General features: G+C 39.1%; 1 protein-coding gene across 2 annotated transcripts in view; it reads left to right on the plus strand.

Moving 5' to 3' along the window:
• The first annotated feature begins 37 nt into the window (after positions 1–37).
• The window catches only part of pof1b (POF1B actin binding protein), a 32508-nt gene continuing 15929 nt past the window's right edge, over positions 38–16616 (plus strand). Inside the window, exons 1-2 of one of the 2 annotated variants that reach the window (XM_051402307.1) lie at positions 38–752; positions 3865–3942. In XM_051402307.1, coding sequence (XP_051258267.1) covers positions 297–752; positions 3865–3942 — 534 coding nt within the window. In that variant the 5' untranslated portion in view covers positions 38–296. The remainder of the gene's footprint in view (positions 753–3864; positions 3943–16616) is intronic. The other variant, XM_051402308.1, reaches the window with a different exon arrangement.

Here is a 16616-nt window from a genome sequence, read left to right on the forward strand (position 1 = left end):
CAGAGCGCCGCCCTCCGCACTTGGTTTCCATGTACTCCTCTAACCGGACTTTCCTCTCTAGTTTGTCCAGCTGAGGAGGAAGTTTAACTGGGTCGGCTTACCTCTCCGCTCCGCAACCGCTGAAACCCCCCCCCCCAACCCCCCATCAAAGGAAAACAACCCCGAGGAACACTGCGCGGTTTTACCCCGCAGACACTTATTCGCTTTGCGTAACTTCCAGCTTTCTTCTGTTGGATTTTCTTTTTCTCTCTCGGGTTTGTGGGGGGTCTGAGCTGATCCGCTCCGATTCAATCAAGATGTCTGTCCAGTCGAGCCAGAAAACGACGACGACCTACCGGACCATGAAAGTTGCCTCTCCTGAGCCGATGGCCAGCACGGTGATCTCGGGCGGGTCGGTGCTCTCGGGCGGGTCGATGATCTCGGGCCAGTCGGTGCTCTCGGGCCAGTCGGTGCTCTCGTCCGGGTCGGTGCTCTCGTCCGGGTCGGTGTCCTCGGCCGGGTCGGTGTCCCCGATGAACGGCTATGAGACGGTGCGCTACCTGGTCCCGATGCAGCAGCAGTCCTACATGCCGGTGCAGCAGCAGTCCTACATCCCCGTGCAGCAGGCCGTGCAACAGCAGTCCTACGTCTTCGTGCAGCAGCCTATGATGCAGCAGCAGATGGTGTCCCCGGTGTACCTGCAGAGTATGCCACACCTGAGCGTCAGCAGCCAGGAGTCCGACCTGCTGTACCAACAGCAGAGCACGCTGGAGGTGAGACCCATGTTCTTCTCCTCATGAAAAGGCTTGTTAAAACCACTATTATTCTTAGTACTATTATTATTATTATTATTATAAGGGAGACTGGAACAAAACTTTTTTTGGGGACCCCAAGCAGAATGTAAACACGATAACTTATATTTTTTGTTCAGTGTAAGATTTTAATAACCTAAAGTTGACACAGTTTTATGGTATTATTTCTTCAGATTTACTGAATTCACTGGAAAACACAATTAAAACTATGATGATATTGTGGTCTGTACCAAACAAACTTGTTTTCTTACATCTGGAGAACTTATAGGCCAGGTCATCCTTGCAGAACTACAGTACTTCATTGTAATGCTGTTCTGTTACACACTTTACCTTATCAAAAAATTGCATTGGATATCTCACTTGGCCATATTGCGATATCAGTAATATTTTGATTTAATTGTGCAGTCCTAGACCAGACTTGATGGTCTTTGCCCAGATTTCATGAGTGTCTCTTAAGTGTCTGTCTCAAACTGCATCTGGGCTGTTAAGCATCTCAGATCATTCAGTAGTTTGTCAGTCTCAATAAGTTTCAGTTGACAGAGCAAGAAAAGTGATCGACTGCATGTAAACAGAAACTGCCAGAAACAGACGCATTCCCAGTGTAAGCATGTTTCCCGCTCAGTGATGAGTTCTTAATTCTGACACACTGCTTTGAACTTTTACAGCCTGTAATTAGAAAGAGATGGATGAATGCGATGGACAGTTTTTGGCAGTGTGGAAGACTTTTCATGTGCCACCTGTGGTGAAGAGCAGACATTGTTATTACATAAAGGAGAACATGCAATATAGAATGACACACTGTGTTACAGGACATATTACATACAGTTTGTATCTTATCACTCCGATTGGTTGTTTTTCAATTACACTTGTATGTAATGTTTTGATATTGGTACTGAAACTAGGGTGCTGTATTGGTGTGGACATCAAACATTTATTTGTCAGTAATTGTGTTTTAAAGTGTCTTTTAAGGATTTGGCTACCACTTCTCTCCTTGACAGAATGAGCTCTAGTAAACGTCATCCTCTCACAGCATTTAATGAAACTCATGTCACTGCCAAGACACAATGTGGCATTGTTAAAGATAACTGTGCTGCAGGCCTCAGCGTTCGCCACCTGTTACCGTGCTCGCTCACAGCTCTGGTTTATCTGCCTCTTCCTCCTTATTGATTCATTTTTAAGCGCCCGTCTAGTCCTGCCAGCAGACTCCTTCCTGCTCTGCTAAATAATCACTTCCTGAATACATTGGCCTTCGCCCTTGGGATGGTTTAAACAAGGTCTCTGCTGTGTTCAAAAACATTTGAATAATATCTGTTCTCCCACATCGTCCTCCTCTGCCTCTAAAAATATTGTTTCCTCAGCTTCTGGTTTTATTTGTTCTCTTTCTAGTATCGATTGCAGCAGAGTACGTCAGGATTCCCTCTGGAACGTCCTTTTGGCTGCTTGTTGGCCTGATAGTGTACTAATTCAAGTTAATTCTGCGGTTTCAGTCATTGCACTCTGAGCTAAACTCTCATGGTGTGTTTGATAGGGAAGCGGTGCCACACCCAGTATGAGTCTGCTGACAGGGCACACCCTTACATTTGAAGACAAACATTCTTGAACCTGGTTGGATCACCTCTGCTGAATTCGATTGCACTAATCAGCGGTTAGACAGCAGGGTTCTTGCTTGTCTGAGAGACTCAAAATGACCTTGATTTATTAATTCAGTAACTTATATTTCACTGTTGAAAATGTGACATGCTTTGCAAGAATACTGCACTCTGATTGGCTGGAGGGTATCCATATATAGTACAGTATATACCAGTGACATCTGTTATTGCAGCCTGTAAATGTAAATCAAGAGAGAGTTGCTTTAATGTTGTTTTGCGCACTGTTTTGACTTCTATTAAACACCAGTTGGCTTAGTAGTGCTGAAAAGATTAACTGATTGACGGAAAATTAACAGTTTTGATAAAGCAATTTATCGTTAAAGTCATTTTTCAAACAGAGATGCCCGACATTTCCCTATTCCAGCTTCTCAACTTCTGGGATTTGCACACATTGTACATTGTATTGAGAGTTTGAGGAGAATTTCAGGAGAAGAACAGTAAACAGAGATCAGAGCGCTGGAGGCAGTGACAGTAACATTCTCTGAGGTCTTGTTGTACTTCCATGTGGTGCTCAAAGGTAGAATCAGAAACAACCAGAGCCGTTTTTAGGTCCAAGTTATAGGTCATCCAAGGCAAGTATGAGTCGGCGTTTGAGCCTAGCAGAGAAAGTCATGCAAGAAAAGTCCAAGTCAAGTCTCTAGTCTTTAAACCCCCATTGGAGTCAGGTGTCTATACGCACATTGCAGTTACATTTATCTCTTGTTATGAGAATTTACCAGGTCAAAACATCAAACACATTTTTGCTTTTTAAGTTTCAAGTTAAGTGACGTTTCAAGTCTGGATTTTAGGACTGAAGTCCGAGTCGAGTTCAGGTGTCAAGCCATGGCAACAAAACAGTTATGTCAGATTGTGAACACAATTCAGAGTTCAGTCTGCATTTTTCTCATTTCACAAATGTGTCAGTCAGTCAGTTGGAGTCCATGTTTGACATCATTGTGTCACAGTTGACACTCTTTAAAGGACTCTTTACGGTGCCTCCACCCAGCTGATACAGAAGTGAAACGCATGTTTTAAGAGCTATTTTTGGTTTAACATCGTCACTAACTTTGCTATAAATAACCACATTTCTCCCTCCATCCGCCATGATACTTATGCACTTTCTGAGTTGCCTTAAATTTCCCCTTGGGAGACAACTTAAGTATTTTAAATTGAATTGAAAGTGCATACAGTTCCAATCCATTCATTTTACTAGTAAATACTTAAAGGTTTGGCTGTTTCAAGGCTGAATCAAGATATACCTGACCTGGTTTAATATTTAATGTGAGTCAAAAGCAAACATTTTAATTGAAAACATGGTTTTATATTTTCTTGAACAGCTCAAGGATCAAGATGATGTCATGCATTGTATTTAGTGGTCCGATGACAGAGGTTTATTATTTTCTGTTCAAGTCTGACAATCTCTTCTTCCTCTCTCCCTCTTTCAGAGTAGCAGCAGGCAGTCTTCAGTGTTCAGCCAGTTGTCCAGTCCTATCAAGAGCCCTGAGCCAAGTGCTGAGGAGGAGGCAAGTGCGCACCACACAAGCGTTTCCTTCATTTAGTGTAAACCTACTGGAGCAAAGTTAGTTCAGTTTAGTTTTGACTCTTCTCATTCACTCATTAACTTTGCGTTATTTTTGTGATAAAACACAGATGAAAACATAGAATGAACAGATAAAACAAATAAAGTTGATGAGCCTAAAAAAAAGCAAACATTTGACTGACTTCAATTGACTCATAGACATGGTCAATGCCCTTGGCAAGCACAACAAACTTACTGGCAAATGAGCCTGTAACTTGTGGCAACAAGTTGCAGGTCATTCCACTCTTTAAAAAAAATAAAAAATAATCACTCAGATTGAATGAACTGTAAGTGAACTGTGAGAGAAGTTTTGCATCTGCAGTCTAGTCCTGCAGGTATCGACCCATGTCTACTCTAAAGTAAAGATGGCTTTGAATCTGACCAGACAACTTTTGATAGTGACCGCTTTTGATGCTTGGTACTCCAATACCTGGCCCTGGTTACACACTCAGTGGCTGTATAATCCATTAAATACAACAGCTTTGCCATAAATTCTACCTTTGCAAGGTTTATTATCAGTTTTTGGAAATGTGTTAATGTGATTGGTTAACAGGATTATACTAAGATGTGTTTTGTCATCCCTATAGATACACAAGGGGGTCAAAATATTCAGAAACGCCCCAGAATATGATGCAGTCTGCTATCTGTCTATGACCTTAGTGCTAAAACATATATTTAAATTACCACCTGACACACATGAAGAACAAATTATCATAAAAGTAGACTTTATGACAGAACATGTGGAACCCAACGTTTAGATCTCTTTTGACCTGTAAATCAACAAACACGCACTCGTCTGAGTTCTCCGTTTTGGTAAAATCAAAGCCTGCATTGTGGTTTGCGCCCTTGTGCCAACTCTCCAAGTGAGTCACGGTTTGAGGTACAAACTTCTGGCAGAAGATTTGTCTTCTAAATGGGAAAGAAAAAAATGCAGAGGGGGGTGTGGAGTCCATTTGTAGGTTCTGTGCAGACACACCCATCACCATTAAACCTCGACATGGGAACATGCCGGTGTGTGACAGAACAGTAGCATAACAAACGTCTTTTATAAAAATTAAACCTTCTCGGTTCACCCTGGGATATTAACCCACACGCATGCTCCCTCTGCATGCAGCTACACCCTGCCTCCACATTCACAGTTACAACAAGCACGTTGTTCATAATCACAGGACCTTCAACTGTCGCAACACTGATAAACCATTTAGGGTGGGTGTTAAATTGGGGTGTGTCCGACAACTTCCCAGAGGCCTCTGCTGTGGGTGGGTACATTCCTTTGATTTGAACCTGCAGCGTCATGTATATGGCTGTTGTCAAAACAGGGAGGTTCTCTGATTTAAAGCGGCGTCTTGGCATAACTTGTCCTCACTGAAACTGCATTTACAATCATAGTAACTGTTTTATTAATTGGTTTGAGTGACAGTCTTATCTATCTATCCATCTATCTATGAAGCAGTTGTCGTTCGTGAGAAAAACCTTGAAACACCTTCCACTTTTCCTGCCAAATTAGTTAGTTAAAAAATAATTCATTCATTCATTCATTTAGTCTCTTTGATCACTTTGGTTTAATCAAGTCTATTAAATATTAAAATAAATAGTGAAAAATGTCCATCACAATCATCCAGATCCCAAGGTGACGTCGTCATAATGATTTTTTGCCAAACCAACCAGATCCCAAAAATATTTAGCAGTTACAAAACAGAGAAAAGAAGCAATGTGTCACATTTGAGATTCTGGAACCAGCTAATGTTTGTCATTGTTTTCTTTATTAATGACTTGAATGGTCAGTTCATTCTGTGCTGATTCACAAAGTAATTACTCAGCTAACAATTTTAAGAGTCTGTCCTTTTGTCGTTTATAACACCTCTTTTGAATAGCTGAGCTTTTTGAGTCTTGACTGGTTGCATCGTTCAAGTCTGGTCAGGTTTGTTCAGCTCATTTCTGTATTGTCCTAAAACAGGAAAATGTTTTTGCAGCAAGGCTAAAACTGAAAAAAACATGACAGTGTAAAACAAACTGTCACTGAAAAAAGACTGGAAAAAAATGAGAAGATTGTCATTGACAGACACAGAATATCACCATCTATAGAATCATATAGAATCATAACCATCAGAATACCAAACAATATAAGTACCAATACAACAACCATGCAAGGCCAAATTAAAAACACAATAAAACAATAAGATAAAAACAAGATAAGACATAGACAGACACGGTACAAAAATCCATAATAAAACTGCAACAGGTGCATTTATGTAATGGAAATTTCAACCTGTTGCACCTAATTTTTGGAAAAGTTATTATCTCTGACTAGACTCGCTTGCTTTCGTATATCTGGTTGTTGGCTGAAAGTTGTGTGAGCCACTTCATCAATGTAAGTAAAGCCTTATCTAGTCATAAAGCTGCGGTTATACAGTATTTATTAAGAACTTTGAGAAGTGAAGTTTTCTGCATCTGCTGATGCTTAAAACCTTAGAGTGTGTGCTGCAGTTACCTCTGCCTCTAATGAGTTTTCTCTCCAGCTCACTCAGTGTCTTCAGAGGATAATTTTGGCTGCCAGGCTTCAGTCAGTAATCTGTTAGTCTGCTTTTCTCAACAAGATGATTTTATTATCTTAAGGGGCCAAGCTAGGTGAAACTTGTTGTCAGGGATAAACAATGACCACACCCATCTGTGTTTTTCTGGAAGAAGGGTGTTTCTCAGCCTTAATACATTTTTGGGGTTTTTTATGTTTCAATTAATTTTTTAAGACATCAGAAGGTATTTTGAGTGTCAGTGTGTCTGTAGTACAGTAGGACACATTTGATATCCTTGGAAACATTGGCTTTGTGAATAGCATTTTTAAGTTTCTCATCTCACATAATCTGTTTGTAATAAAAACAAACCCACTGGTGAAACCGGAGGAGCTGAAGTGCTTAAGGTGTGTGTGTGTGTGTGTGTGTGTGTGTGTGTGTGTGTGTGTGTGTGTGTGTGTGTGTGTGTGCGTGCCTGTGTCTGTGCGTGCCTGTGTGTGTGTGTGTGTGTGTGTGTGTGTGCGTGTGTGTGTGTGCGTGGGATGCAAATGGGTAAAAAAAAATTCATGGCTGCAGTGTGCAGTGAAGGCTGCTGTTTGCTGACTGACAGACAATCGCCCAGCTAGAGGGGGAAAAAAACCTTTGATTGTTGCTCTGCAGATTGAGGACAACACACATACACACACACACACACACACACACAAAACCACAAACACACACAAGCTAAATGATACTCTGATTGAACTTAGACTCACATACAGATGCAACTGACTTACAGTTTATCTTTATTCAACTGATACTTTATTCAAGGTTATAGTCACAGTGCTCTACAAGGTCGTCAGGGTACGAGGAAATAAAAGTGAGAGTGAGAATATGAGTGCTTTTGAATTGAACATACTGTGTACATTAAGAGCAAGAGAAAGAATTCATCTTACGTAACACACCCTGTGGCAACCACATGTAGGTTCAGGGAGCTGCCTGATAACTGTATGAAGGGGTGAGGCAGTATACAAAGAACCATAACTGTAAATTGTTGTTTTACTTTTATCAAATGCAAACCACATAAATGGTATCTGTCTTAACTGTAAGCTGCACAATGAGGGGTCACAGGACTCATTTTTATGATCTTTGAAAAAACTGAGATACACGTTGAAATAAAGATTTTATTGTTAAAGTACAGTTGAACAAGTTTAGTCTGTTGGTATCACAACGATGTGTCAGCACTGTCAAGTTTGTTGTAGTTGGAATCAAGTCCCGTTTCATGGTCTTTAGACAACAGTGTCAAAATCCAACATAACACGATTGATTGATTAACAATGAGGTGCAGTGATCACTGTCTGAGTGGAAGGTGTGGTAAACTAACAAAATCAAAAACCGGCTTTGAGTAACCGATTCTTCTCAAGCTACAACTCTGTACTAGTTCCGTAGTTCGGAGTTGTACCAAAAGCCTAAAGAGATAAAGACCATGCATTTTCTTGAGTCAGACCTAGAACTAAATAACAAAGACTGGATTGACCATTGCATTATGTTCCCAGCTAATCCTCTACAAAAAAAAAACTCCTGCATGAACGTGGCAGACCAAAGAGGAAAAAGTTGGAGGACAAGTTTTTAAAAATGTCGACTAGGGCAAAAACCTTAACACCCACAGCAAAAGAACCATAATCTCACACACGTGAGGGGCTGTCTCTCTGAATAGTTTTATTAAGGTGACACGTCGTCATACATAGTCAGTCTGCCTGTAAATCTAAAGCTAAGGTTTACAGGTCTGTACAGGCCACCTGAGCCACAGCTGTATATGTGAGGATATGAATCACCTGACAGAGATGCATATGATTATTCATTGGAGTGCAGTAAAATATGGATTTCACATCGTAAAAGATGAATATCCTGCAAAAGTAGTGAGGGTCAGCTCTCGGTTTGTCACTTTTATCATAGGCTTTAACAAACAACACAACTGTTTCTTCAGTCTGTTTTCTCGATTTTGCATTTACACAATACAGCCACAAACCTTTTGTTTAAATTTGTCTGTGGGCTGTTTTTCTTGGTTTGGGATCAGCCCAAAGTTAATGCTCCAGGCATACAGTTATATTTTAAAAAACAGGGTGTTCTCAACTTTGAGGCAACAGTTTAGAGAAGTTTCAACATGACAGTGCCCTATGTGTGTGTGTGTGTGTGTGTGTGTGTGTGTGTTTTTATATATATATATATATATATATATATATATATATATATATATATATATATATATATATATATATGTTATGTATGAATATATACATATATATATATATGTGTATATGTATGTATGTGTGTATATATATATTTGTATATATATATATATGTGTATATATATATGTATATGTATATTATATATATGTATGTATATATATGTATATATATGTATGTATATATATATATATATATATGTATATATATATATATATATACATACATATACACATATATATATATATATACCTATATATATACCTATATATATATATATATACACATTATGTTATGTATGTATATATATATATATATGTATATGTATATATATATATATATATATAAAAAAACACAAAACCTGCACAAAGACCTGACCACTTTTGTCCATGTAGTGTGTTGACTTGATTTTGACCTACACTGCAACCCAGAGTAATACAGTGACACACACTGATTTAATTGTGTGTATATGCATCCTGTAAATACCTAACATTTATAGGCCTGTCATTATTATTTTCTTTCCCAGGACCATAAATTAGCGCTACTTTCACTTTCATCTGTATATTTTTGTTTCTTTTTTATGATCAGCAGCAGCTCTATTTTAAAGGTTAACAGCACTGAAGAGAGGAAACATTTGTTCTAACTGACAAATGATTCACTTGTGTTCAGTTGATTGAGTCAGTGAAGGCAACAGTCTGTGTGAGCAGCATACACCCAAGGACATTTTTTGTGGCAGAGCGGCGTCGGTCTGTGGCTCAGTCCTGTAACTAAGTACATTTACTCAGGTACTGTACAAATTTGAAGCGCTTGTTCTTTCCTCGAGTCTTCTCTTTTCATGCCACGTTCTGCGTCTAATCCACTACATTTCAGAGGGAAATATTGTCATTTTACTAAGGTATCACTTTGGGCTCTGGGTAATTGTGATGGCAATTCTCACTATTTTCAGAATTTTTACAAACCAAATCAATTAATGGAGAAAAGAATCAGCAGATTAATCCATAATGAAAATAATCATCAGCCCAATATAGTTCAGAATAAGCTCCACCAACAACAGTAAAATCCTGCTTTAACATTAATAATAATCTAGTGGTATACTATATAAAGTTATAGCAGTCACTGGGGACAACATTCTGCATTGAGTACTTTTACATAAGTACATTTCCCTGATTATACTTTTACATACTTTTATCTAAGTAAACCAGCAGGTATACATCTCTGTATCTCAGCGTGTAAACAATCAACTTCCAGTTGGTCAAAGGTCAGAGCCGTAGTACTCTTAACAAAAATACTCTGGTGAGAAAAGAGCTAGAGGAGCTGAGTGAAAGGTTGAGGTTCAAGTGTGATTAAGCAGGATGCTTGTTGACTGACATGTTTGCTACTGTGAGGATGAAATCTGTCATCTTTAGTTCTGAGACACAGCCAGAACGATTTAGGATTGTTTGAACCCAGATTAAACAGATTCAGGAATTATGGGAGTGTGACAAACTGTAACTGACAGACTGACAGACACTTTAGCGGCGTTCCTTTGAGAATAGTTTCTGGTCTCTGCTCAGCTGCTTCTTACGAGGCTTTTCTCACCACAGTAGGGTATGTGAAGTATTCACATTTAATTAAAGGACAGTGAAGGAGGGCGTCACATTGGGGTGAGGCAAGGACGCCAAACAGTGCGTCATTATTGAATGTTTTCCATGAGGAAATCAGTATCTGTTAAAATATGATTCTGCATCTATAATTAAATGAGCATTCGCTTTGTATGCAGCATAAAATGTTCTCGATTGCATCTGTTGGAGGTTGAGTTGTAGCCTTTATGATTCACTGTGATTCATTGTGGGAGAAAAAACTGCCCCACCAGTACTTCAAAGCTTCCCAATCTACCTTTTTACTATGTCTAGAAAATTGCCCTGATATATGAGTTTGTGTTTTCCTCACAATAATTGTGAAAGTTGCCCATGTAAAATCCTCTCTACATGTACGCACACACACTACTGACTTAACTCACTGACTTGTTTTCATTCAGACTCACACAGCACAAAGTCATCTGTATAGTTTTATCTTACCACATCTGTCTGCTGCTGATAAACAGCCTGGTTGTTTGACTGAGTGCAATCACTCTGTATCTGTACATGGTTGTAAAGAGTTGGTTTCCTTGGTAAAATGGAGATATCTTTTAACTTGTTTTGTCTCCACATGATGGATTACTAATATTGACGTGGTTGTTGGTTGTGGAAGTTTAGCCTGCTAAGCAAACAAGTTGCACTTTTGACCTCGCTTCATTGTTCAGTCTGACATTATCGTTTGCAATAACCAAACTGCAGCGGGTGACTTCCCCCTTTCGTCAGTGTATTCTTCAGTTGGCACAGGAGCTGTGATAGCTGTCGCAAAGAGTTTTTGTCTATCGAAGAAATCAGTCAAGCTGAAGAAAAGGTTTGTTAAAACAAACTATGGTTGTGCTTCTCTGTGCCACCAGGGAGAAAAGCTGGAGAAAACCCTGAAAACCCTGTAGGGAAGCAGGTAGTTGTAAATTGATGTTAATGAAAATAAAGTGGGGTTATTAACCTCAGGTTACATTTCTGCATCATGCAAAGAAAGCTTAAAGGAATAGTATGACATTTAGGGGAACTCAATCTGTGTGTATAGCAACTGTACATGATCTGATCTCAACCTGCAGCCACATCTGATGCACAACTGATGTTTTTTTAAGTGGTGAAATTTGTTGCTACGTTGACTTCTGGATCACATCCAGCTGTGATTATGACTGTCAGAATGGCTTCTCTTGGCATTACATCACCCTAAAACAAAACCACTCGACGACGGTTTCAGCTTCAGAAATATGAAACCTCATTTTGGAAAATACTGAAAAAAAAAAATAGGTTCAGGTTGACATATTTCTACTTCACTGACAGAAACCCAAAAATGCCTCGATAAGAAGGAGATGTTTGAGCAGTGTACACAAACAAAGACACACAGACTCTCACACAAAGAGCCTGTGTGGTAAAGTGACTCTTCTCTCTCCAATAACAACCTCTAGTGTTACTCGGTCACACAGAGTCCTGAGAGCCCGGCTCACACACACACACACACACACACACACACACACACACATCCCAGAGGGCCTGACATGGTGGTGAGGGGATGGTGTATTGAGTTTGAATATTGGGTTTCTGCTCTTTCGGACGTTCCTTCCAATCCTCCACAAGTAAAACTATATATGTCAACTTCTGATCCTATGGTTGAACAGGAAGGAGCTGCTTTTTGAGCTTATTTGACAACATCAAATTCACCTTAGGATCACCTGATGTTTCATCACATTTACAGGAGGTTTGACCTCCAGGCGGGGAGAAGCAAATTAAACTTATCTTGACGTCTCAGTGTAGTTCCTCACTGTGTTGATGTCAGTCGGAAGAAATAGACTTATTTGTGGGTGAGAGTATGAGTGAAAACACCATATAAACAACCCTATGCTGTGGAAAGACTTATAGGGCTGCAACTAATGGTCATTATGGAGGATCCATCCATTGATTTTTTTTGTTTGTCATACATTATTTAGGCCTTAAAATTTCAAAACAATAGTGGAAAATGTTCATCACAACAGTTCACGTTCCAAAAGTATTATGTTCACAATGATATAAAACAAGAAAAGGCTTCATACATGATTTAAACTAATCAATTATCAGTACTTCCCAATAGAAGATAGGAAACACATATTTGTAGAAAACAAGTAAATTTTTTTAAAGAAAAAAGGTTTTTAGGACTCAATTTGGAAGTTATTTGATAAGATTGAACAGTTTTGATAAATGGCCGCACTGTTCTCCCTGCGCTCTTTCACTTTTCTAGGTCAGCCTGCTTTACAAGCACAAACACACACACTCCTCTGCTGCAACTCTAACCCACTAACCCATCATCACAAGGTTGTTATCTTCTCACACATTCTACACAGCAGCATGAGCTCAGGTCTGCAGTCGATCCCTGGAATTTAGCATCTGCAGGACAACTGCATATTAAACTGAGTCAGAGTTGACCTGAGGTATTTTTGTGATCCGTGAAAATGAACAGGCACCTCCACAAACAACCCAAAGAAAACAAAAACTGATTCCGCCTTAAAGCTGCAGCTTCTGTGTCTTTTTAAGTCAGTGATTCTCAAACCTGGGGGACATCATTTCACAGGATTTTGTTGGATTGTAAAAATTTTTTTTTACAATTTCTTTTCTCATAAAATGTAGCAGAAACATTAGCTGTTTGTCCATCCAACAGTTTCCAGAGCAAGACATCTGTAACTGTAGATTCCTTGGAATTTTATGTTGATATAACTCCCAGAGGACAAATCCTAATTATTTTGGGGCTTTCCTCTAGCACTATCATCCAGTTATCACTATTGACCTAAACTTTGGTCGGACAAAATGTTAAGTCAAACACCAGTAACTGCAAAATGTAACTGGTTGATCAGCAGTTGAAAGGTTTCAAAGCACATTCCTTCCTTCCCAGAGGGTGTACTCTTCTATTTTGGACACACCGTGTGCTGTCTTCTAGGGCCACCTTCTGTCAACATTACATACACATTTCTATTAGCTGTTGCCTCACATTTGTTGTTGATGTTCATGGCGAGTTTATATTGAAAAAATTTAAATTAGAATAACAGAAATATTCAGTTTTTTAAATCAGGTTTTAGGTGTTTCTCAGTTGAATTAACAATATAACAATTAATACTGATATTGCACTATAGAGTTACATAATATGAAACCCTATTATTTAGCTACTTTACTTGCTTCCAGGTTATAAACAAGCTTCTGTGTGGAAGGAAAGGCCGGCCATTGACAAATATTCAGCCATTTTTTGTGTATTTACGCATTATGTAAAACACACAGATTTGGTCCTTTGTTACTTGAACACTTTGTTAACTGGTGAAGTTGCAACAGCACAGTCTTTGAAGAATTTGTTGGTTCTATAGCGTATTCGGTGTTGTTATATCATTTTCACATAGTTCTTGAAGTGTTCCAAAAGAATATTTTTATATAATTAATTCACATAGTAAAGTGAACTATATAAATTGCAAACATGCTGAGAAATGAATTTAAACGGAGCTGACTGTACGAGTTCAGAGATTCATAAAATCTTACAGGAGAAACTTTTATTACCGATAGTACTTGAGTTGGGATGAATGTCATGAACGGCGTCATCTCAACGTGAGGACTGATATCTACTGGTATCTATGCCTGGGGGTAACGAGCCTATTGTCCTCGACCTGTCTTATGTCCAGACTGGTTCAGGTCCGTCTGTGTCTCTACTCTCACTTTCTCTGTCAGGAATGACAGGCATGTTACTGTGGCAGCCACAGCCTTGTAGCACTGAGACACACCCACTTCCATGTGATCACAGACATCACATACATAACCTCCTTGTCCATACTGTTGCACCCTTAACTCCTCTGTTTGAATTTAATGTGTGACACCATAAATAATGGCCCTGAAAGCGCCTTCGGTCTTGCCGTGACCTTTGAGCTCTGCTGGATCATAAACCATACTCTCCATGTTTCACATGGATGTCAGACTTTACTACCTTGCACTGTCAGATACCAGAGTTATGTGTCATTTGAGTGCCTTGCTTCAGTGCCAAGTCAAGTTCAAATACTGGGAGATCTGGATCTCTTGATCAGTGTAACTCCACAGGTGTGCAATTTATATTGTATAAAATATATACTTTTAGTCAATTTCTTGTTTTTATGCCGTTTCAGTGGCTCATCCACTGTAACATGGATATGTTTTATCACATTTATTATGAGAATATTCAGTATTACAGGGTATAAATGTTTGAACTTTAAAACGAAACGAAAATTAAAGATAGCATCGAGATATGTTCGTCTTTTGAGGGATGTTGTTTGTGGCAAGCCCACAATTTTCACTGAATTTGGGTCCATGCATGATGTCTGTGTTTAGTTGTGTCAGACCCGCTTTGATTCGGGTTTTGGAAGAGTGAACACAGTTTTTCCTTCAAGGAACAAAGTCCAAAAAAACTTGTTTTACCTATTTGTCCTGGCATTTGTCCTGAACAACATAATAGGTTTTCAGCAGGAATCAAATTCCTAACAGCCTCGGTTACTATCAGTTCCTGTTATACGGCACAGTTCACAATAACTGAGCTTGTTGGAGTTCAGTGAAATCTAACCTGTGATCTTTAAGGCCTTTTAGCCTCCTCACTACCCTTGTTGTTCTTCCTGTCTGTGGTATTTCCTTCACTTTTTAAAAATGAAAACGATACTAAAACCTTCCTGTGCCAGTGTTTCCTGATAGTCATGACATTATTTTTATTCATCATTCTCCTATTGGTTCTGCTGCATGGGTGGTGGCTACAGGAAGTGCAAAAGGCCATGGTACTCAGAAACACTACAAAACAACGTAAATGGGGAACTTTGGCATCTGAACTGTTTCTTTTTCTGATGCTCGAAACTACAGTTACAACACTTGTGCTATAAAGCCAGTATATGGAGCTTATAATGTTCGTTTTTGTTGACACTGTCAGAGAGGGGTTGACTCCACTCGCTGGTCACTTTTGAGGTTTGTAGTTTGTGGAGGTGTTGCACTTGATTGCGTCACGTTATAGGGTAAGGCTTCACCTACTGATTACTCAACAATTAATGAAGTAATGATAGTGCTAATACTATAATAATTTCCTAGAGGAAACAGGTGACATCTTCAAGTTCCGAAGAGAAAAGATGATACAGAGCTGAGACGCACATTGGAGAAGCTGGAACCACAAACTATTTGGCATTTTTGGCTACTGCTTTTTAGAGTTGTTTTTGATATACTAAACCCTGTGGTATGTTACTGTGTATAGACAATAATAAAAACCTCAATATGGTAATATGGTAATACATTACATCACCTTCACTGACTACAGTCTCAAAAAATGACCACAGAGTGTAATGAACAGAAGCTGAACGTGATATTGATGTGCTGCAGGGCTCTTTGTGGTTCTTGGTGGTTCTCCAATGGCACAATAGTGTAAACTTCACTTGCTGGGAAATTCTGGCTCCCAATATTCCCTTGGGTTAATGTGGAATCTGGCTAGACCACTGTGCACAGCCACAGCTTGTTTGTTATTTAAGAAAGCGTCACATCGGATAAAATGTACTTGACATTTCTTAAGTATGTCACGCTAGTACCATGAAAATCCTTGTCTCGCTTTGTGTCTCTTGTTTCTCTTTTTCAGGGGTGAAACCAAGATAAACCCCAAACTTGTCATTAGTTTGGATGACTTGTTCTATTCAGAACGATAATACCCCTGCACAAACTTCCTTGATACACTGTATATATAGTTTTTTACATGATGTGTGAGTTAAACTGTACATTATTTAATTTTCAGATTAATGTCCGAAGTTATACGCAAAATGGCAGCCATTTTACATGCAGTAAGAAAAAGATTATACTCGCAAACTAGTTCCGTAGAGAAACTTTAACTTAAATAGTAGATTATAACAATGTTACCGTTACTATCTACATAAAATAAAGAATATTGGCATGAAAACCTGCATCATAAATCATAAATACATGTTTGGAATAATGTAAAAAAGACATTGTGTTAAGGCAGACTCTTGGTGGGACACAGGATCTCTGCTTCTCTACTTGGCATACAAATTAAATCATTAAATCATTAAATCATTAAATCATGGACTCAAAGCAATTGATTAGAAAGCCATTGTTATATTCAGAACTAGTCCAGCAACACTAATGATTTATAGCATTTGGAGGGATAGTAGGGAGGGCGTCGTACAGGCCCGAGGCATTGTTGTAGTCGCACACCCTAAACAGCTGCACCTTTTGGATACATTTAACTCCTTAAGACGCAAGCGTTAAATGAGGCTAAAAGTGTTGATTGACAAGCACAGGGC

Source organism: Dicentrarchus labrax, unplaced genomic scaffold (genome assembly GCF_905237075.1).
Source record: "Dicentrarchus labrax unplaced genomic scaffold, dlabrax2021, whole genome shotgun sequence".
NCBI lineage: Eukaryota > Metazoa > Chordata > Actinopteri > Moronidae > Dicentrarchus > Dicentrarchus labrax.